Source organism: Myotis yumanensis, unplaced genomic scaffold (genome assembly GCF_028538775.1).
Source record: "Myotis yumanensis isolate MYYU_CA2020_CCGP unplaced genomic scaffold, mMyoYum1.0.hap1 SCAF_6, whole genome shotgun sequence".
Lineage (NCBI taxonomy): Eukaryota > Metazoa > Chordata > Mammalia > Chiroptera > Vespertilionidae > Myotis > Myotis yumanensis.
The window spans coordinates 74,590,556-74,614,725 of record NW_027223757.1 but is presented as its reverse complement, the minus strand read 5'-3'; the positions used below and the strand labels follow the sequence as shown (position 1 = coordinate 74,614,725).

Here is a 24,170-nt window from a genome sequence, read left to right as displayed (position 1 = left end):
ATAAAAAGTACCCAGTAAGAGAAGTAAAAAGAAAGAGGAACAAAGAGGGACTGAGAGAGCAGGAGAGAGGAGAGGGGATTAATTACTTGTAAAGGAGAGGAAGGGCCTTCTGGGGAGGCCTGGAAACCGTTCCTAGCGGCAGCAGCCCTGGTGGAAGGCAGGAACGGAGGAGGCAGATCTGAGGAGCAGCTGCAGGCCACCTGCTAATGCCATGCTCCTTCTCGTGTAAAGTCTCCTCTGCTTCCACTCGAGGTAAGAGGGGGAAGGGGAGCAAAGGACTTCGGATAATCAGGAGCAGTTATTTGCTGCAGGGAACATGCAAGGCTGAGGAGCAGGTTGAAATCGCTCTTGGCTCCATCTGTGCCTCTCATAGCTGTTTTCAAGGGGACCAGGTGCCAGGAATCCACTCAAGAAACAGGTTCCCTCTCATGCCGACATGAGAGGCCATCAGTGTGTGTGTGTGATTGTGCTGGAAGCTCTAAATTAAGAATCCCAAACTTTTGTTGCAACTGAACATCCTGTTCTATCTCGATGGGGAACCTGAGTGCATTTAAGTGGAATTTTCAAAGGACCACAATTTATACAATGTCTGGTTCAGCTTAGGAATAAACTAGTTCATTTGTACTATTAAGAGCAGATAAAAGTACCAGAACCCGTGACAGTGACCCTACAAAGGTGACCTACACGCACTGGTATTTATTTTATCTGACTTTATAATCTACATTTAAATTTAGAAAAATTTCAAATGTTTTCTAGACTTAGAACTCAATCTAGTATAGTACATAGTCAAAGCAAAACATGTTATAGACGCTGCTCGCAGTTAACAAGTGATTTTAAAAATACGGTGATTTTATATAATGCTGCTAAGCATGATCTAAAAGTTCTGATAAAATACTTAGACTAAATAACAACAGTGAGATATCCATTCACAGGTACAGCAGGTATTATGCAACCTCTTTCATCCATTATATATTTATGAATCTTTTTTTGTTTTAACATTATTTCCTGGCTATATTAAAACTCATTCTGTTATATGATGTACCCGTTTCCATTTATTCTGTTATTATGTGTTTAGGCTAAACAGTACCATCAAACAATAAACCTCACTGAAGTAATACGAAGAGAGCCCATTTCTTAAAATGTGCATTTTCAGCCTGTACCTTTTCTTAAATGCTGGTTAACTGTAAAAAAAAAAGAAAAGGAAAAAAAAAAGAGACAAATGTTAGAATCATTTTCTAGCCTTTTTTGTTGTTTCTTTAGTAAGGGAAAGCTATTATCTTAATTAGCCTTATCATGTTTTTAATTAAAATAAACAAGATTATCCCATATGATTATTGCTATCATTGTTTTATTCAATCAGATGGTATATAAGCATGTATTATTCTTCTTAAATAGTATAATTTCATTTACTGATCTCAATTGTTTGGAAATGTTACCATGGGCGGAAGGGGGTGACGGATGGGCACAACTCCTCCAAAGCATTGTTAAATGTAGCTAAAATATAGAAGTGAAAAAGTTCAGTATGGCTGACATTTTTGAGTAATGATGAGCCATTGTCATAAGCCGAGTGCTGTATCTCTTCAATTCCGTACTTTCTTTGCTCTGATTTGATCTTTACTTTCAACTTTTTTTATCTAACATCTCATTAGGTTGCGGCAGAAGGAGCCTCCTGATATCATGAGAGAAAGGAGGTAGAAGAAAAAGTCTTGTTATTATTTTCATAGGGAATGTTTCATGAAGTTGTTTTTTTTTTTTTCATAGAAGTGTAGAATTTCAAAGTTTAAAAGCACTTCAGAGGTCAGAATTGATCACATTGATTTCTTTGCTCGGTGAATGGATTTTTCCATTCTATGCAGGATTCCACTTAAACACTGCAGTATTGACCAGTTTTCAGACAGGGTATTAAGACTTGAAGAAACCTCAATTTCTAATGCCAACACATTTTTATAATGGCTTGAAAAATGACCTAATGCCATAAATGTTATACTTTAAGCTTGAGTAAGTCGCCATATGATGTTTATCAATGGAATAGCAGTAAAAAGATGTAATAGAGAAATTGCCATAAAAGAAAATCCACTCCAGGGATTTTTTTAAAGCCATTATTTATTTAAGGTTCTTGTTTGCAAAAATTAGAGCAAGAAAAAGTAAATGGACTTGATGTTTGTGAGATAAAAGGCTGCTGTTGCTTCCTCTTGTTGACCAGATTTCTGCCTTCTTGGGATTTCATGAGAGGAAAAAGCTCAGTGAATGATGACAAACATGCCATGTAAAAGATATTCTACTAACAGAAGCTATATTCAGTGATTTCCTTCATCCTCAAGTTCCTTATTGTCTTATACCACTTTCTTCTTTCTTCCATTTATTTTTTAGAAATTAAGTAATTTCTTTGACGGGTCATTCTGTTTACGCTGTTGGGGTTCTGTCTCCTTGGCTTAATAGATAAGGTTCTTCCATTGTGAGAAATATTCCTAATGTATAGTTCTACACCAAGAACGAATAACTTTTTTAAACATCCTGAAATCAGTCTTATTTAAAAATTCTGTGCATTAACATGGATGAGCATATGATTTATTCTCATCACTTGATTTTTCACTTTAAAATTAAATGGCCCAGCAGGAATGCCTTAGTTGGTTGAGCGACATCCTATGCACCAAAAAACTGCTGGTTCAATTCCCAGTCAAGGTACATACCTACCTAGGTTGTGGGTTCAATCCTAAGTTGGGGCATGTACAGAAAGCAACCATCAATGTTTCTCTCTCTCTCTCTCTCTCTCTCTCTCTCTCTCTCTTTTCCACAGTGCAAGTATTATTATTCCCAGCCTTCTACATTTTATTATCTTCACCATTTAGAATATATATTTCAAGACACACTTTCATTTGAATAGCAGGAAGATGACTTTGATCTTTAGGAGTATTTTATTTCTTATAGGTATACATGCATAAAATATTTCCAAGAACCAGAAGGTCAGTAAACAAAGCTATAGCGATAGTCCCTGTGCTCCAACCTACTTCCTTCCCAGAACTGTTTAGTTTCAAATAGAAAGTACCATTCATTTCTAAGACAGTGCTTTATTTAGTAAATCACTAGAATTTTGAGGAATCCAAAAGAATAAATATAAACATTTGCTTGTTTACTACTTGAAATTAACTCCACAATGCTTTGGGAGAAAAACAAGAAATAATTTAATAAATTTTATTGAATTATATTAGTAAGTTGAATGGGGATGACTGAGTCACAAAAATGACCAAGGTTCTCCCCACCCTTATTTGTCTTATTACTCTCTTGAAAGTAATAAGTAAGCAACTATGGATGAAATAAATGAACAAATAATGAAAATGAAAATGCTGTGGTAAAAGTATAAATAAACTATAGATGGAGCATAAATTAGGATGTAATTAATATAGACTAAGGGAATTGGCAAAGGTTTTGTGAAAGGCGCCTGCAGGTAGGCTGGGCCTAGAAACATGAATTGGATTTTCATAGAGAAAGAAGACCAGGATTTTAGATAAAAGGAAGTGCAAGGACGATATCAAAGATGGTGAAATGGCATGGCCTTCAGAGCTGGATGCATGGAATATGTAGCATGAATGAAACTAAGAAGAAAAGTTATTCAGACTCTGATAGACATTCAATGTTATTGTAAAGAGTTTACATTTGATTTTTATTAATTCTTTTTGAAATGGTTAGTCTGAAAGATAGAATGGAAATCTGTGAAATTGGAGGCCAGAAACTTTTCCTGAGCCCCAGACCCCAATAACCAGTGGCCGGTAAGGGTTTCCACATAGCTGTGTCATAAACGGCTGAAACAGACCCAAACAGACCAGACCCAAAGCCAGACTCCAACTCCCATATCCCTATGTCCGTCATTGATAACACCAACCACTCAATCACCCGATTATCCCAAGTATTTTCTCCTCACATGCCCATCATATATTGACTGTCACATTTTCTTCTTGCCACCTCGTCCCTAAATATCTTTGAAATCTGGCCTCTTCCATATCCCTCTGCACATTCTTTTCTATTCCCACTCCTACCAGATCTATTTTCCACCCTTCTCTGCCCTTCTTTCCATTTTCAACAGCTGTTGCAATAGACTGCAACACCTGGCCTTTCCCCCGCCGCCCTCCTTCCTGGTGGGAGGTTCCCAATGGGAGGCACCAGCAGGGGAGTGAGCAAAGGAAGAAGTTCATATTCTCTGTATTTGTTTGTTTCCTTGCTTAAATACCAGGGCTCTGTCTCCCTTACCGGGTCCATCAACTATGCTCACACTTCCGTAAATAGTCATTACCATAAATTTCTCAATATTGAAAACTCATAAGGAAATTCTTTTTCCTACCAGAACACTGGATGATATAATCCCTTTTGTTGATTAGGTTTGTGGACTTCGGTAGCAGATTTTTAGTTGGTCTTTCTTTGTTATTTTTTAAAATGTATCTTTGTTATTGAAAGTATTACAAATGTTTCTTCCTTTCTCCCCCATTGATCCTCTCCACCCCACTCCTGCCTCTCTGGAGGCCTTCGCCACACTATTGTCTGTGTCCATGTGTTATACTTTGACACATGTAAGTTCTTTGGTTAATCTTCTGAGATTTGTTACTCTGTTCCATGCTTACATGTCTCTGAATCTATGTTGTTCATCAGTTTATTTTGTTCATTAGATTCCACATATGAATGAGATCATGTGATACTTGCAGGTCTTTCTGTGTTCAGAGTTGATTCTTCACACTGCTATGGAGAACTACCTTTTCCAAACATGTGATGTTATGATAGTTTTTATAATAGAAAAATATCTCTATATATAAAAGCCTAAGCAACCAAAAGACCAAACGACCAGTAGACCAGTTGCTATAATTCACACTGACCACCAGGGGACAGCCAGTCAATGCAGGAGCTGCCCCTGGTGGTCAGTGCACTCCCACAGCCATCCTCATGTGGCCTGCCAACCTCCCCTGGTTCCTCCCCGTGGCCAACCAACTTCCTGCAGTCCTGGATGGATGGGTGGATGGGTGGATGGGTGGGTGGTTGGATGGATGGATGGATGGATGGATGGATAGAAAAAAGAACTTTTGAGCACATCATTTAACACATTGTTTTGGGCTTCCTTTTATATAAAAATGAAATTTGCTTTATAACGGTACAATAATTATCCATGTAATTTAGGTCTCTCACACCTAATGATTCCTGGTGAGCTCCTCTTGTTGTCCTCCACAAGCACTCAGCAATTGAGTATTGTCCAATCATTCTTTACAACTTTACCTCTATACCTTCCTTTTATCCCTGCTACCAACATTCCACTTAGCATCTTACACATTTATGCTACATAAGGACTGAAACCCCCTTCTCTACCTACTAGTAGATATTCCAGTTTCTACCTTAACCCATATATACTAATGTATTAACTCTTGGTCATAATTTTATAAGAGCAAGTGTCACATTGATGTATGTATAGTTCTGTAAACAAATCTCATAAAGCTATGAGCTCCTCGAGAACAGGCACCATCTAGCCACTGCATTTCAACAAAAATTTAATGAAACCTAATATATTTCACTTATACCTACCTTGGAAGCTAGATATAAAAGAGTAAATATGCTCAAGTTATGTGACATTAATTATAGAGAGTTCTAACTAACCTAATAATTATAAAACACGTATTCATAAAGCACAAATATATTTTAGTCTAACTTAGAAGTTTTACTTATAATTAAAGTTTTCACAAAGACATTTCTATAAAATGATTTAAATTTTTTCATTCCTAATTATTTCCTTCCCAATGGCTTATCCCAATTTTAAAATAATTTTAAATAATTATTTAATGCTATTTTAATACTCATGATTGGTGAAAATTAAAAAGTCAAGAAAGTTTCTAAAGTATAATAGCAATCTGTCCTTTGTTATATTTTTACTTTCTTTTCACAATTTTGAGTAGTTTTGCTTTGTTAATTAAATTAATGATTTAACATCATACTTACTATAATAATGTTCTCCATAATAGATTTTCTTTTAAATATTACCAATGAAGCCCAGCTTGTGTGGTTCAGTGGTTGAGCATCAACCCATGAACCAGGAGGTCACCATTCAATTCCTGGTCAGGGCACATGCCTGGATTGCTATCTCAATCCCCAGTAGAGGGTGTGCAAGAGGCGGCTGATGGATGATTCTCTATCATCATTGATGTTTCTATTTCTCTCTCCCTCTCCCTCCCTCTCTCTAAAATCAATAGAAATATATATTAAAAAATATTACTAATGAAAATAACCATTTGCACATAGAATTTTAGTGCAAAATTGAAAGGTCAACAGCAAGCTATAAAGAAATTAAATATGAAATGTGTTACTTTTAATGAATGGCTTGAAGAAGACTGGGGAGGATAGACAAGGCAACTTGCTCAAATAAATATTTTATTTCAGCAAGTTGCCTTATCTATCCACCCCAGCCTTCTTCCTAACCCTGGGTAAAAATTATAGCCATCAATAAATTTTTTTTTTTTTTTAAATACACTCCATTGATTTTCTACAGAGAGGAAGGGAGAGAGATAGAGAGCTAGAAACATCGATGAGAGAGAAACATCGATCAGCTGCCTCCTGCACATCTCCCAATGGGGATGTGCCCGCAACCCAGGTACATGCCCTTGACCAGAATCGAACCTGGGACCCCTCAGTCCGCAAGCCAACGCTCTATCCACTGAGCCAAACCGGCTTCGGCATAGCCATCAATAAATTTATTTCAGTTTTTACTCTGAATTTTTATCCCAATCTCTTAATATATTTATGTAAAATTAAATCAAATACAAGAAAAATCTAAAATATTAGTAGTAAGTATAAATATTCATTGTATTATTTTTAACTTTTCTGTATGTTTGATAATTTTAATGATAAAAGTTAAGGATGCGGTAAAGAAAAGTCATACGTAAATATTACATTTTGGTACATGCTTAAGTTCTTCCCTAGTGAGGTGATGCTACTACATACCTATACAACTATACTACATACCTATATACATTGATGTATTAGAATACTATATAACAAATACTCATGTACTTTGTCTTTGAAAATTTCATAGTTTCCTAGAAGTGTATTATTACTTTAAAATAAGTATATACATTTTAAGTCTTCTCTTTTTACAAATATTGTCAGAATTTGATTAAACTATCACTCTGATTCTTCAGTAGCAGCCGAATAGACTAGCATTTCTAGTGCTGTGATAATGGCACAAATCTTTATTTTAAAGAGCATCCCTTTAAAGACACACCACGAGTTAGGTTTTGCACCCAGTTTGGGCTATTGTAACTGCTTGCTGGTTGAACAGAATGGCTCTGGTGCTCCCTCTTTGTCTCTCTCCCAGCCTCTCAAGGTAACTCCCACAGAGCTCCTCCTTACGCTCTGTGAGGTGGGCTGTTCTGAGATCACGTAGGCTGGGAAGTCTTGAGCTTGTTTTTCCACAGCTCACTACTCTGTCTAGACCCCCTGACATTTTGACTTTAGGGGCCCGTGCTAGACACCTTTTCCAGGCCAAGTTTCAGGAAAAGTCTCTTTTTTGAGAAGTGTTGGGGAAATGAGAGCATGCAACAGGACTGAATTGTGAAATCAGTAAAAGGACTATGGCTCATCTTTGTAATTTCTGTCAGGCCTGCCTGCTCCTCGTGCTTTCTTTCCTTCTTGAGGTATTAGAGTAAAAGCTATTAAAAAGCAAGGATGCCTATGGATGCAAACCAAATATAAGGTTTTCCTTAAATCTGACAAAGATAAAAGCATAATTTATTCTTATGGGGTCTCACTCTGGGCTACTGTAACAAAAATACCATGGACTGGGTGGCTTATACAGCAGATATTTGTTTCTCACAGTCCTGGAGTTCAAGATCGAGACACTGGCAGAGTTAGTGTCAGGTAGGGACCCCCTTCCTGGTTCATAGGCAGCTGTCTTCTCACACTGGTGCAGGGGTAGAAGGGATGAGAGCTCTCTGGGTCTCCCTTATAAGGGTACTAATCCTATTCATGAGGGGTCCACCCTCATGACCTAATCACTCCCCAAAGTTCCTACCTCCCAATAGGATCACATTGAGTGTTAGGATGTCAACCTATGAATTTTGAGAGAATACAAACATTTAGTTTGTAAAGTGCTATATGTGTGCTTTCAATCATATAATTCAATATATAATACAACCCTAATATTCAAATCGACCGAACGGCAGAAAGATCGGTTGCTATGACGCGCACTGACCACCAGGGGGCAGATGCTCAAAACAGGAGCTGACCCCTGGTGGTCAGTGTGTTCTCACAGGGGGAGTGCTGCTCAGCCAGAAGCCAGGCTCACAGCTGGCTAGTGCAGCGGTGGTGGCAGGGGCCTCTCCTGCCTCTGCTGCAGACTGGCTGTATGGAGCAAGGGGTCCTGGACTGTGAGAGCCCTGGACTGAGAGAGGGATGTCTGACTGCCAGCTTAGGCCTGATCCCCGGAGAGATTGGGTCTAAGCTGGCAGGCGGACGTCACCTAAGGGATCCCAGACTGTGAGAGGGCACAGGGCAGGCTGAGGAACCCCCGCACCACCCAAAGCATGAATTTCGTACACTGGGCCTCTAGTTCAAAATAAAAAATCTGGGAAATAATTTATGCAGTTTCCCTTCAGAGTTGTCAAACATAGGTATTGACTTTCCAAATGTATATTATAGACATAACAGAGCCCATTTCTCTTTATACGTCCTGTTCACTTTATTACAATACCCAGTTGTTGTTTTTTCACTTTCACCAAGTCCTGTTTGGTGCGATTTTTACAAGCTAAGTGCAGTGTGTACATTTTAATCCAATAGTTGGAGAATTGGAAATAAACATTGAATTTCAGAACTTGGTGCATGCAAGATCGCCTCTGGTTTATTTAATACTAGAGGCCTGGTGCACGAATTCGTGCACAGGTGGAGACCCTCGGCCTGGCTGGCAATTGGGGCCAATCAGGGCTGGCCGGCCAGGGGGAGGGACCGTGGGAGGTTTGCTGGCGTGGGAGGTTGGCTGTGGGAGCACAGTGACCACCAGGGGGCAGCTCCTGTGTTGAGCATCTGCCCCTGGTGTTCAGTGTGCATCATACCGACCAGTCAACCAGTCATTCGTCGACCGGTTGTAACGGTCACTTAGGCTTTTATATATATAGATGTAAGAGATGGCATTGAGACTCAGATGCATTTTAGAGACTTCCCCAAAATTACTTAATTTATGACAGACCAAATGAGTTGATATATCGATACAGCTACTAATCTACACTGATAGATACTTAAATATCTGCAAAAATTAAAGTATTTATCATGTAAATCTGTAACTTACTAAATAAGATTCTAATGGACATAATATTATATATGAAATTTCACACAAAATGGAGATTTTTTTTTAAAGTATTTCTTTCTGCTCCAGGGGTCTCAGCTCTTCTGTCTCCCCTGGCATCGGGGCTCGCCCGTCCCCCACCCCCTCGTCCCGGGTGGTGGAGGCGGCGGGGAGGCCGTGGCGCTGCTCCCCCCGCTCCCTGCCTCCTGGAGCGTCCTGCACTCTCTCACTCTGTGCTCCTCTCTCCCCCCCACCCCTCCGCCCAGCTCAGAGCATACCCCCCACCCCCTGCCACTCAAGGCCCCCTACCCCTGGAGCTGTGCTCGTGTGCGCCCGACCCAAAATAAAGATTTTTACTTAGGCTGCAGAAGAAGGGCGACGAGCACTTATTCGTAATAACAGCCTCTCTTTTTTCTGAAATCCATTTAGCACATTGCTTTTGACAGGCTTTACAGACTCAGAAATATATGTTTCCTAAGGGATCATTTCCCTTGATTTCTATTACTCAATTCTTAAAGTTTTCTAGTTGTGCTGAATTTTCTTATAAATACAGTCATTATAGAGCTCCATTCATTCTGTTTCATTTAAACTCCTTATTAGCTTTTCTGCTGTGGGAAAAAGTAAATCCACCAGTATCTAGCAGGCAATTATCAAAAAAGTCCGAGTCCTTTTGAATGGTGCTTAGTATTTTGAAGCAGAAAAGGTATAATATTCAATTTTTCAATTTTGAGGGTGATAATGACCATTCTGTGACTATAGAACATTAACCCAAGGTACACTTACATTTTGTTAAGTAGGTCATATAGAAGCATATTACTAATGGCTTTCTATCCTAATAGCTTACAAAGGAATAAACAATACAGGGTTCTAAATTAAAATACTGTAGATAGTGAAGCATATTTCTAAGGAAATGCATGTATTCAGTGTCAACATTGTGATGAACAGTTTCTATCAGAACTGTCATTAATTTTCAGTTCTTGTCATCTTTCCTATCACTGGTTTCTACCTCACATTGTTTTTAGTATTTCAGTGCATTTATAAATATGAACACTACAATGAAATGATAAAGGGGGGGCTTTATAATACTTATCAGTCAAAATAACTCAATAGAATTTAGATATTTTTAATATGAATATTATGAGACACATTTTTCCAAGGTACTATTTTGACCAGATATTTCCATTTTTAGGATTTATATTGAAATCTAGATCAAATCTAAACACGTGTCACAGTTTAAAGATCCTTCATAAATCCTAACTAAACTTATTCCATATTCATAAGCATGAATTAGTATTTAACTTTAGGTTAGTTCAGTAAATGTATTAAAATATTACTGTCATTTTCAGTGCTATAGTGTTTTAGGTTGGATGGCTAAAAATAATCTTTATTCATTATTTAAGGTTTTCCATGAAACCCTGTTAGTTTGTTTCATTCTACCATGTACCACCCCTAACAATTCAGCAATTTTTTTCTGAATTATTATTACAGTATATTACTTACCAAATGATTATGTAATTTTGTGACTGGCCCTAAATTATGTCATGAATATGAACTTATTGTGAATTTATTGTCCATATTTATATTATTTTAATTCATTGTATCCTCTACTGTCATGGTAATTTAGGAAAATTTACTACTATGAGAAAGATAAGTGAAAACCAACATCCTTGAGTGAGATTCTCCGAAACTACTGAAAAATGTGAAGTTTCACTCAAATCTTAAAAACAACTTGGAATCTCTTTCTAAAAATTTTTAAGTCTCATGTTGCTGACGGATGAATTTATTTATTTACTTTTTCAACTTACAAAGCAAGAATAAAATAGGAATTAATGAAGAAGCAAGATAACAACTTAAATATTGTATAATGTCATGGTAGTTTGTTGAATACCATTTACTGTAACCAGCTTCTATACTGACTAATAAAATCTATTGATGTATCTTTTCAAAAGCCGTTATCCTAATCAGGTATAATTTTTTTGATTATATATAGCCATTGTGATCATTTCTAAAGCACAGTGTGATTTTGATAACTGAGAATATAATACCTTCAGATTAGGGTTGGCTTACCTTATTTCTAATTATTCCTTTCCAGGAATTTAATCCACTATTAAAAAGAAAGAAAAATCAACATTTCATTTTACCTTTCTTGGCACCACTGACATTTTCTGTAGACTTTATATTATTTTTCAACATCAAGTGATAGTACAGCGCACCAGAAGTCCTGATAAGCTACCAGACTCAATTGCCATCAGATAAGCTTGTCAAAGATGTGTAATCTAGTCTCCTGAATTCTCATCCAGCGTATTATCTGTCAGGCAAGAGAAACTGGCATTTGTTCTCCCTTTGCTGTGCTAGAATCATCTACTGGATGAGTGACTTCAATTACTTTTTGCAAACAAAAACCTTTATTTATCCTGGTACTGTATATTTGTTTCTTTCCAAAGTTTCCAGTAATTTGTTACATGAAACTATCTGGCAAATTAAAAATAAATTTCTTAGATATGCTAATAATGTCTTAAAGAATATCATATTGTATAATAATGTTTCCTTATTTTAAAAATTCCTTTCTATCAAAATGACAATGAGGTACCATCTCACACCTGTCAGAATGGCTATCATCAACAGATCAACAAATGATAAGTGCTGGCGAGGATACGGAGAAAAAGGAACCCTCATGCACTGTTGGTGGGAATGCAGACTGGTGCAGCCACTGTGGAGAACAGTATGGAGTTTCCTCAAAAAACTAAAAATGGAACTCCCATTTGACCCAGTGATCCCACTTCTAGGAATATATCCCAAGAAACTAGAAACACCAATCAGAACGGATATATGCATCCCTATGTTCATAGCAGCACAATTTACAATAGCTAAGATCTGGAAACAGCCTAAGTGCCCAACAGCAAATGAATGGATTAAAAAACTGTTGTACATCTACACAATAGAATACTATGCTGCTTTTAAAACTCCTACCATTTGCAACAATATGGGTGGAGCTAGAGAGCATTATGCTAAGCAAAATAAGTCAGTCAGAGAAAGATAAATATCACATGATCTCAATCATTTGTGTAATATAATGAACAAGATAAACTGATGAACAAAAACAGACCCAGAGACAGAGTAGCATTGATCAGACCATCAAACCTCAGAGGGAAGGTAGGGGAGGGTGGGGGTAAGGGGGAGAGATCAACCAAAGGACTTGTATGCATGCATATAAGCCTAACCAATGGACACAGACACCAGGGGGTTGAGGGCATAAATGGAAGTGGAGTGGGGGGGGCAGTGGAAGGATAAGGACACATATGTAATACCTTAATCAATAAAGAAAAAAAATTCCTTTCAAGTTAAAAAAAGAAATTGGTGCCAGACGACTCCACACATACACTTCTAAGAGTTATTTTGTAAAATCTATATATATAAAAGCCTGAATGACCGAACAATTGAATGACTGGTCGACCAGTTGCTATGAGGCGCACTGACCACCAGGGGCAGACACTCAATGGAGGAGCTTCCCCCTGGTGGTCAGTACACTCCCACAGTGGGAGCGCCGCTCAGCTGACCAATGGGTGCCAGATGCTAGGCTCATGGGTGGCAAGCGCATCTGCGGTGGTGCAAGCCTCTCCTGCCTCCATGGCAGCGCTACCTTGCAGTGGTGGTAACAGGTGCAGCAGGGCCAGGATGAACAGGAGCGGCCTAGCACCTAGCCCAGCCTCGGGCTCCTCCCCAATCACCTGTCACTTCGCACACTACTACATCCTTGGAGGGATGTCAGACGGCTGGTTTCAGCCCGATCCCCACCTGGGTCCTGGGTTGTGATTGGGTGCAGGCCAGGCTGAGGGACTCCACCAGTGCACGAATCCATGCACCTGGCCTCTAGTAAGTTTATAATATGGGCATTTTCTTTTCTTCATCTCAGTGCCTATACATTGTCACACCACTTATTAATGCAGCGTAATCCCAGAGAGCAGTGTGGTGAAGGCCAGGGAATGCGGGTGAGGACAGGGTCTAGGTGGAGCTGGTCAAAGAGGGGAAAAATGAGGACATGTGTAATAGTATCAATAATAAAAAATAATTGTGAATGTAATTTGAGAGTTTGTCACATATTTGATTAAAGAATATTCACAAGACATGAGTGATGTTAACACTAGCATCTCCCTTCTTCTAGCACCTTATTCCATTTATAAATAAGAAAAGGATCATGAGAGGCCACTAGAATGATTGAAATTGTTCTACCTGGGGAAAATCTAATTCAAATATGTTTCACAGTTAGTTTAGAGAATGTCATCAACTTGTATAATTTATGCATGGTCCAGTATTTCGTTTTAACGTCATATTAGAGTAAATAAAATGATTTAATATACTATCCATGATTTTGCTCATCTTCTGACATATTCACAGTGTATGCATCACATGATCCTGGCTGTTGTTGCCATGTGTCTATTCCCAGGTCATTCCATTTTCTCTCATTTCTTATTTATTTTTGTTTATTTTCAACAGACTCTTTTTATCCTTTACCTTCTATTTTAGAAAACACAAGTGCTTGTTTATACATGTATTTAATTTTCTATTTTATCCAATTTTTATTGAAAGCACCAATTTCTAGATATTTTCCTAGTAGGTATCTAACATTGTTTGCTATTCTTATTTTTAACAGGTCATTGCTTTAGTGATGGACATGTTTACAGATGTGGACATTTTCAAAGAAATAGTGGAGGCATCAACTCGAGGGGTATCTGTATACATTCTGCTCGATGAATCCAACTTTAATCATTTCCTAAATATGACTGAGAAGCAGGGTTGCCAAGTTCAACGTCTCAGGGTAAGAATTCCATGTTTTTTCCTCAGGTACCATTTTGATATTTTGTGTACTATTTTTTTGTCTCAGTCGAATTTAAGACATGTTAAGCTATATTACTCCAAAAGTAAAACAGAAAAAAATATATACATATATAATTTAAAGTAAAATGACGGTTGATCATGAAAGGGTCCCTTGTATTTTTTCGAATGTAACTTCATGAAAGCACATATCCTTATGACAAATGTATATGGTGCTTTTCTTGATAGTGAGGCACTTGAGCTTCGGAGTTTTTTTTTGCTACCAGTCATAATTAATGCTTCTGTTTTGCATATACAACCTTGAAACTATTGACTCCAGTGATTCTTTCATGCAGCAGATGTTGCTTATCACAATCATTTGGCACAGTGATTTCAGTTCCATTTGACTTTTTAAAAGGCGGGTGCATTTTAATATTAGCTATTTGGACATTATGAATTTATAACTTGAAAGGATCTTGCAATAGGACTCTTAAGTGATTTATGAAACCATTCCATGTAAATGTAAAGTAGTATCTTAAATTACTCTTTTCCTAGTGTATTTCTTTTTTGGGTGGTGTTTTAAAAGTTCCTTTTCACTATTTGTCGTTTGGTTATGTGTTTAAAAATTATTTCAAGTACACTGTTTTTGGTACTAAGGTTTTATATTAGCATATATTTTACTTTTCAAAATATTCCCTTTCTAGCCTTAATTTTCATATTATACTTACGTATAATTCTAGAATATTCGAGTGCGGACAGTAAAAGGCCAAGATTATCTTTCAAAAACAGGAGCCAAATTTCATGGAAAATTGGAACAGAAATTTTTATTAATTGACTGCCAGAAAGTTATGTATGGTTCTTACAGGTAAGATCATTGTGTTCATCTCTCACATTAATAATTTATAGAATTTATTAGTTTCAAATTTTATTGTAATCTGCTTAGTTCTTTTTTAATTGTTATTAATTCACATGTAACATTATATTAGTTTCACGTATAATGATTTAATATTTGTATATAATGTTAAATGAACACCACGATAAGTGTAGTTAACATCCATCACCATACATAGTTACAGAAAAACTTTTTTATCTTTATGATGAGGATAATCTTTCAAGATTACTTTCTTAGCAATTTTTAAATATGCAATGTAGTGTTATTAATTACTAGAGGCCCGATGCATGAATTTCTGCACAGGTGGGGTCCAGCTGGCCAGGCCTGATGGGGGCCAATCAGGCCAGGCTGGCGGGGGGGAGGGGATGCGGGAGGTTGGCCACCGGCCCCACCCCTAATCAGGGTGGGGAGGGGCAATCGGGACCCTGATTGGGCCAGTTGGCCAACACAGTGTGCATCATTACAACCAGTCGTTCTGTCCTTCCGGTCGCTTGGTTTTTATATATATAGATAGTCACCATACTGTACATTACATCTCTAGGACTTAATTAGTTTATAACTGGAAGTTTGTACATTTTGACACATTTACCCTTTTTACCCATCCTACACCTCCCTGCCTTTGGCAACCACCAATCTGTGTTCTGTATCTATAAACTATTTTTTTGGGGGGAGAACAGGGGTTTTACATACAAGTGAGATCATATTGTATTTGTCTATCTCTGTCTGATTTATTTCACTTGGCGTAATGACCTCAAGTTCATTCATGTTGTTGCAAATGGCAAGATTTCATTCTTTTCTATGGTTGAATAGTTTTCTGTTGTTTATATGTCCCACATCTTTTTTATCCATGCATCTGTGGAGGGACATTTAGGTTGCTTCTATATCTTGGCTATCCTATATAATAAAAGCCCAGTGACTGGACAGCAGAACAATCAGAACAAGTGGTCAACCAGTCGCTGTGGTGCACACTGACCACCAGAAGGCAGACGCTCAATGCAGGAGCTGCCCCCTGGTGGTCTGTGCACTCCCACAGTGGGAGCGCCGCTCGGCTGACCGGGTTGAGCGGCTGCACTCTGCAGCAGGAGCAGCCGCTCAAAGGGTGGGTCCACAGCAGCTGGAATGACTGGGATGAGCGGCTGCTTCTGCTGCAGTAGCTCAGCTGACAAGGATGAGCAGCGCTCTCCAGTGGGCTGATCCCTGCAGGCCATGCCCCCTACCAGTGCATGAATCCCATGCACTGGGCCTCAAGTTGTAAATATAGCCAATGCACTGAACATGGGCATGCAGATACCTTTTTTGAGTTGGTGTTTTTGTTTTCTAAAGATAAATATTCAGAAGTGGAATTCCTGGGCTGTATGGTAATTGTGTTTTTAATTTTTTTTTGAGGAGCCTCTGTACTGTTTTCCACAGTGCTGCATCTATTTATATTCCCAACAACAGTGCACAACACTTATCTCTTATCTTTTTAATAGCCTAGTTTGTGTTTACCTGCATTGTTATCAATCATTTACAGAAACTATTAGTTTCCAATGTTAATGTTATCTAGTTATTTCTTAAAAATAAAAAATAAAAGCAATCTTGGAGACTTGGGTTTCAGTTCTGACTATACCTCTAAACAACATTAAGACATTGGGAAAATAACTTCCTTTGGCTTCAAGTTCTTCATCCCCAAAATGAGGGGGTTAACTCATATCTCAGATTCTCTATGGTTCTACAATACTAAATGTGTTTTTGTTCCTTATGAAAACAGTACATAGTATGGACTTAATAATAATTGTTCATAAAAATGGAAGGCGTGGCTCAGTGGTTGAACTTCAACCTATGAACCAGGAGGTCACGGTTCCATTCCCAGTCAGGCTATATGCCCAGGTTGTGGGCTCGATCTCCAGTGTGGGGTGTGCTGGACTGAAGAACCTGTTGAACAGATTTTTCTTATTTCATCACTATTGAGAAGCTGGTAATTATCACGTAGTCACTAATATTACCAAAAAGTACGTACGTTTTAGAGTCTGGCTGTCATAGTAGATACTAGACAGGTGATTCGGATTCTACTCTCTGGCATCTTTAGAGGCTTCCACTGGTGGTATATCTACTCTGTTCCAGCTTAGTTCATTTATATATTTCAACCCCATCCTTACAACTTATCTGTAAGGCCGTTGTTTTCATCTACATTTTATAAAGGATGAAATTGAAGTTCCAGGAGTTTAAGTGACGTGTCTAAAACCCCACAGCTAAGGACCACAGGCAGTCCAGGACTGGCAGCACAGTCCAGATCCCACTGGCTCTACAGTGTGAGTGCTGCCCTAATATTCTCTGATAAATTTCAGGCATCGGTCCTTAATGGGATACACAGCGAGGCTATATGAACAGGCAGAGGAAAGCACCAGCAAGCATGTATGCACTGCCAGGTCATCAGGGCAGAGTGGACTCCTCACTAAAGACTGTGGCAAGAAGCCAGGAGACCTGTGGATGTAAGCAGGACAGTGTGAGAGGAAATCTCAGGAACTTAAAAAGTCCACAGGAATGAGGCAACAAGTTAAAGTGGAAGGCTGTGGGCAAGTTCCTTAATGTGGTTGCGTTTGAGCTTGCTCCTCTGTAAAGAGGATAATCATAGAACTACCTCATGCCGTTGTCATGAGAATTAGAGTTAATGCATCCAAAACCTGTAATGTTAACTATTATTTTAGGCCTTTAAAAAAACTGTTATCTGCCAACTTTCCTTTCTAGGGGATCTTTTTTGGAAAATGTAGTTTGGAGTTCTAAAGGAAAATGTGTGGAGAGCAGAAATTACAACCAGTGCTTAAAATTAATGAGTCCTTTTAAAAACTCATTATATGTGTATGTATTTGTTCAGATCTACTTGGTTTTAATTGAAATTTTAATTAAAATTGGGAGTTCACTTGACTTATAGAATGGTGTTTATTAGTTAATCTCATAATAATGAATGCTTTCCATTTTTATTATTTAACTTGACTTTTAAGATGATCTTTCAACAATAAATTCACCTGAACTTTGTTTTGCTACCATTTGGTGTTAATAGGTGCTATATGTTGAGATGACTATAACTGAGCTACTTTCTTTTTTTTAAATAGTTCTTTATTTTTGAAAGTATTACACATGTTCCCCTTTTTCTCCCATTGATGCCCTCTAGCCCGCCCCCAACCCCCTGCCCCAGGCCTTCAGCTAGCTGAGCTAGTTTGGAGGTGATGTTGGGATAAACAAACAACAGCAACAAAAACTTTTATCGTTCTATCTATATCATAAGCCAGAGGCAGAATTAAAATCATCATTTATGGAAGTGGATATGGAATGCCTAGGACCACAGATTATACAGATTCATCAAAACTCTTATCTAACAACTCTCTTTATGATATTATGTTACTTTTAAATATATTTCTTTAAAAAAATTAATGGTTGTCAGCCCTTGTCACTTTTTGGGTTTTTTTCTGACTAATTATCATGAAACTTTCCTACTGTTAACAGGATCTGGTGGAACAGATATGAACCAGTCTTCATAGAAACTGATCAAAATTTTTAGTTCCTTTTGGTTAAAACCATCCTTTGTCTCTTACATTCTGTAATTGTCACTATTTTTCTCATAGGCAAACTCAAAATGCCTTCTTTATTTCAAAATTCTTTGCCATAAAATGCCTCCATATTTTATTTTATTTTTATACAATATTTGTCTTTTTTTATTTTAAATATGTTTTTATTGATTTCAAAGAGAGGAAGGGAGAGGAAGAGCGAGATAGAAACATCAGCGATGAGAGCAAATCATCAATTGAATGCCTCCTGCTGCATGCTCTCTACTAGGGATGGAGCCCCACAACCTGGGCATGTGCCCTGACCAGGAGTCAAACTATGTGACCTCCTGCTTCATGGGCCAATGCTCGACCACTAAGCCATACCAGCCGGGCAGTCTTCATATTTTAAACTCCCAGCATTTTTAGACAGGTCTGGTGTCTGTACTAACCACAGTCACACATTGTGTGACAGCTCCCTCACCATGGTGATGGTTTTATTAGGAAAACGTAAGTGTTTTGTCATATCCTGATCCTAACATTAATGTGATAAAACACTTACATACTTTTTATCAATGTGTGTAAATAAAATTTTTTAATTGGATATACTCATTTGAAATTATATGAAAATCTGGAAGGTATTTAGTATTACCCACAAAATTGACTGAGAGAATTTGATAAGCTCTTTGTAAATCTTATGATCTTACTAAAAGTTTCATTAAAGTGAAGTAAGTTTCACTGAAGTTATTGGCTCCAAGATGCCATCTTTGATCAGACTTGCCAATCATCATATTTAGAAATCCATGCCACAACCTGTCACTATTTTCACTCCATGGACTTCACTTATTACCCCCAATCAGGAACTCAGAGTTCTTGAACCACTTTTTGTAAAAAATATGTTTTTATTGGTTTTAGAGGGAGAGGAAGGGAGAGGAAGAGAGAGAGAAACATCGATCGGCTGCTTCCTACACACCCCTGCACTGGGGAATGAGTCCGCAACCAGGGCATGTGCCCTGACCTGGAATCTCACCGAGACCCCCTGGTTCATAGGTCAGCACTCAACCACCAAGCCATGCCAGTTGGGCAATTATTTAATTATTTTAGCTAGTTCTCCTGATATGTATTTCATTCTCTTAAATAATGTGATTATACTGCTATTTCTAGATTTATCAATTTTATTTTATTATTATGTTTTAATCCTCACCCGAGGACATGCTTAGAGAGAGAAGGAGGGGAGAAAGAGAGAAAAGGAAAGGGAGAGAAAGAGAAACATCCATCAGTTGCCTTCCTCATGTGACCCACAGGGAATCGAACCCACAACCCAGGTATGTCCCTGACCAGGAATTGAACCAGCAACCTTTTGATGCACAGAACAATGCTCAACTAACTGAGCCACCCTGGCCAGGCTAAACCGATCACTTTTAGATATGATCTTTTGACTTTATATTGTGGCAATTGAAGAGTTGTATTTTGTACCCACTCATATCCACTTGCCCTCCTGATTCCCATTCACCCTATACAGTTTATCATAATTTTTGGTTAAATAAGAAGTCTGGGTTTACATTATTGAAATTGTGTCAGAATCTATTATTGATAAGTGATGAAGTGATTTATGATATATTTTCTCCTTCATAACAATGTGAACAATGACCATTTTGTTTTGGTTTTATTCATTGTTTTTGTTTTCTATTAGTTGTTTTTTGTTTTTTTCCAGTTGACTATAGAATTCTTAGCACAAACTTTTCCAGATGCTCAATTACTACCAACAATCTGTGATGTCCAGTCTGGACTAACAGGTCTTTAATGAGCACAGCTAGGGTCCTGGTATTTTCTGTATTCTTAGGTAGTTTGAGCTACAGTTTTTAAAATCCTACTTTTAATCCCATTCTTAATTCGTTTTTGTTTCCAGTCATGGTTTTTCTCTCAAATTTGCTCAAGAACATTTTCTATCAGCATAGGAATTTTTTAAGTCCAAAAATTCATAATTCCAGATGATTTATGTTTTAACTGGCGATGGAACTCTAACTTAAATCATTTTTTCCTCTGAATTTGGAAGGCATTGCCCTTCATTCAAAATTACTATTTAAGAAGTCTCAAACAATTATACTTCAAATTCTCTTCATGTAACTTTATATATTTTTTATTTCTGGGAGTGTCTAGGATTTCTCTCTCTTTTTTAATTTATTGATTTTAAGAGAGAGATTAGAAAGGGGGAAAGAGAGAAAGAAAGAAAGAAACATTGATTTGTTGTTCCATGTATTTATGCATTTATTAGTTGATTTTTGTATTTGCCCTGGCAGGAGATCGAACCCATAAACTTAATATTTCAGGATGCTCTAACCAACTGAGCTACCCAGCCAGGGTCTAGGATTTCCCTTTAATTCCATGCTATTCTCAAATTTATTAAGATGTTTCTAGATATAGGCCTTTTTTCCTTTTGTTGTTCTGGGCAATCCAAATAGTTGTGTCTTTAGATTCTGAGAAGTTTTCTCATTTATTCTTTGACAATGTCTTCTCCTCAATTATCTTTATTGTCTGTCACTGGAATTCTTAACTAGATTTCTGTTCCCATTGTATTTTTCCCCCCTGTAATTTTCAATTCAGTAGTGGGGGCATTATTGCTAACAGAGGGATTTCTTCCTGCTTAATATCCATCTTTTTGAATGTTGCTATCAAATATTTTGAATATCTGCTACTTGAAATATTTTCCTAACATCCTATGTGTGTTTTATATACTTATTTCTCTATTTCTTTGAAAATATTGTATGTGTGTGTGTGTGTGTGTGCGCGCGTGTGCATGCACACACATATTTATTCTTATTTGTGCATTTTCTTTGTTTCCTCCAAGTACCTTTTTTTGTGTTTGTTCGGTTTGGTTTCTATATTGCATCTAAGCTTTAAAGCATTATAAGCTATCTTCTAAACTTTATTCTAATGTCTGCCTATCTTTTGCACTGTCCTTATATTTAAGAATAAGGGACTATAGAACAGTGATGACGAACCTTTTGAGCTCGGCGTGTCAGCATTTTGAAAAATCCTAACTTAACTCTGGTGCCGTGTCACATATAGAAATTTTTTGATATTTGCAACCATAGTAAAACAAAGACTTATATTTTTGATATTTATTTTATATATTTAAATGCCATTTAACAAAGAAAAGTCAACCAAAAAAATGAGTTCGCGTGTCACCTCTGACACGCGTATCATAGGTTTGCCATCACTGCATAGAACTTAGTGGAAATTGTGTGGGAAATGTTTATCAATAGGTCAATTCGCAGAACAGTGATTGGCTGGAGTCCTGGAAATTTTACAGGAAGTTGCCTAAATGTCAGTATAAGTATATCTTTTATCTCTGGGAGTATTCAGTGTTTCCAGAGAATAATCTCTACATTAAATGTCTCCAATTGAATATTTTTCCATTACCTGAAATTATATTTCAATAGTATTTTCTGATTTACCAAACCCAGAATGTTTTCCAACTGCCACACATTCATTAGTACCATTATCTTCTCAGATTCCTAAGCTCCACACCTGCAGGTAATTCTTTTATATCCTATGCACAGCCTTTTTATGACCTGCAGATATTCTTTCTTGTTACTGGCTCACCATTTTTACTCATTCCAATTTCTGCTCTGGCTTAGTCTCTTATCACCTCATTGCAACTACTTTACTCTTCATAGTGAATACAATCCCTCATCTTTCAAGTCTACACAACAATTAGTTAAAGAAAAAAAAATCATTCTTTTTATTATAATTGATTCAAACCTGGGAACAGATTCCACAATCCAACTCTGCTTTGCTTTTAAGGTCCATCCATCTCTTATATAACTTCTTTTCTTCAGGTAAACAGAATTTGTTTTCTGTGTCCAATCAATACATGACCATTATTACTTCCTTTTTCTATGTTTCTTCTTCCACACAAATTGTCCCCCCACACCTTTTGTGTATGAACTTCAGGGTTGTCTAGTTTCTATCAAAATATTGCTAAACTTCCACTTTCTCCAGGAATTCTTCTTGCATTTGATAGCTGACTATTCATTCCTTTACTTGCTGTTTCTAACACACTTCAGTGTTAGATTGAATTTCAGTTGGATTGAAATTTTAGTTGGATTGAAATTTCTTCAGTTGGATTGAAATTTCTTTAATGATTCAGTTTTGCACCATTTCTTTTAAGTCATCCTGATGGCCAACACATCTATAATAATAAAAGCCAGGGCTGCAAGGGAAGCCTGGGTCCTGGGTGCCTGCTGGCAGCCAGAGGGAAGCCTGAGTCCTGGGTGCCAGATGGAAGCTGATGCCAGCAGCCATGGGAAGGAAGGCCTACTCTTGCATGAATTTCGTGCATCGGGCCTCTAGCGTGTAAATAAAGAACACGTAGTAAATGTTGTACTCATACCATCATTCAATAAGTATTCTAGATAACATTAAGCATATCAGAATAATTAAGTTGCACACTACTGTTTATAGTATTTAATGTATTTTAAATTATTACTCTGCACATTCTTTTAATAATTTAATCTGCCTTCGTTATTGTCCCCCCTTAATAAACACCAAAGTCCTTTATTGTGGAGAATGTCTCTATAGTTGTTGTTTTGTATTAGCCCCTATTGTATCATGTAATTATTTGATACATAACATGTTAGTGCTTTCCTTTCCAGCTCAGTGACTCTGCATGTTAATTATTTAGATTTTCAAATGTCAGATTTAACATTTTACATGAAGCTTCAAGGTAACTGTTTGCTCTAAACTCTGAAAAAGAGATCAGAAGTTCCACAAAATACTATAAATTAGTCACAAATTTATTTTCCTCGAAATTGTACCTGTATTAGAAGATCTGAATTGGCATTCTGACTGGCATGGTTTGTGAGGATTAAATTTATCAATCCTGAGAACACTGAGTGCACTGTCTAATAACTGAGGCTACTGCCCACAAACCCTCTCTCAGTTTACAACCCCCCACATTCTATTTGCATAGGCCCATCGGGCATTATAACATGTTCAAAGTATAAAGAATTGTAGTGATTATGCTGTTCTTGTCCTCATTTTGGATAAGAGTAGACTGAGGCTCCAGCTCATGGGACTAGAGAGATCAGTAGAAACCAGTTCTCTCAACTTTTCCTGTGGCACTAGCTTGCCTTGACCTTGCCCGGATGCTATCTATGAAATATAATATCATTTTTTTATTCCATAAAAATCTTAGCAGGCAGAGATCCAAAATGCATAGCAGAATTTTCTTTTTTTTTTTTTTTTTTTTTTTTTTTATTTTCCTCTTAAAGTATTACAAAGGGTATTACATAAGTATCCTTTTTCCCCCCCCCCCCCGCCCTTGACAAACCACTACCCTCCCTTACCCCCCAGTGTCTTATGTCCATTAGTTATGCTTATATGCATGCATACAAGTCCTTCGGTTGATCTCTTACTCCCCTCCCTCCTGCCCCCCAACTCTCTCTGGCCTTCCCACTGCAGTTTGACAATCAGTTTGAGGCAGCTCTGCCTCTGTATCTATTATTGTTCAAAAGTTTGTAATGGTCTTTATTATCCATGAATGAGTGAGATCATGTGGTATTTTTCCTTCATTGACTGGCTTGTTTCACTTAGCATAATGCTCTCCAGTTCCATCCATGATGTTGCAAATGGTAGG

The 24,170-nt window shown here is 37.5% G+C and overlaps 1 protein-coding gene across 4 annotated transcripts in view; it reads left to right on the top strand.

Annotated features, from left to right (window-relative positions):
• FAM83B (family with sequence similarity 83 member B) overlaps positions 1 to 24,170 on the top strand; it is an 82,941-nt gene that overhangs the window by 46,924 nt on the left and 11,847 nt on the right. For all 4 annotated transcript variants that reach the window (XM_070418370.1, XM_070418369.1, XM_070418371.1 and 1 more), the window contains exons 3-4: positions 13,956 to 14,120; positions 14,857 to 14,981. In XM_070418370.1, the coding sequence (XP_070274471.1) occupies positions 13,956 to 14,120; positions 14,857 to 14,981 (290 nt within the window). The remainder of the gene's footprint in view (positions 1 to 13,955; positions 14,121 to 14,856; positions 14,982 to 24,170) is intronic.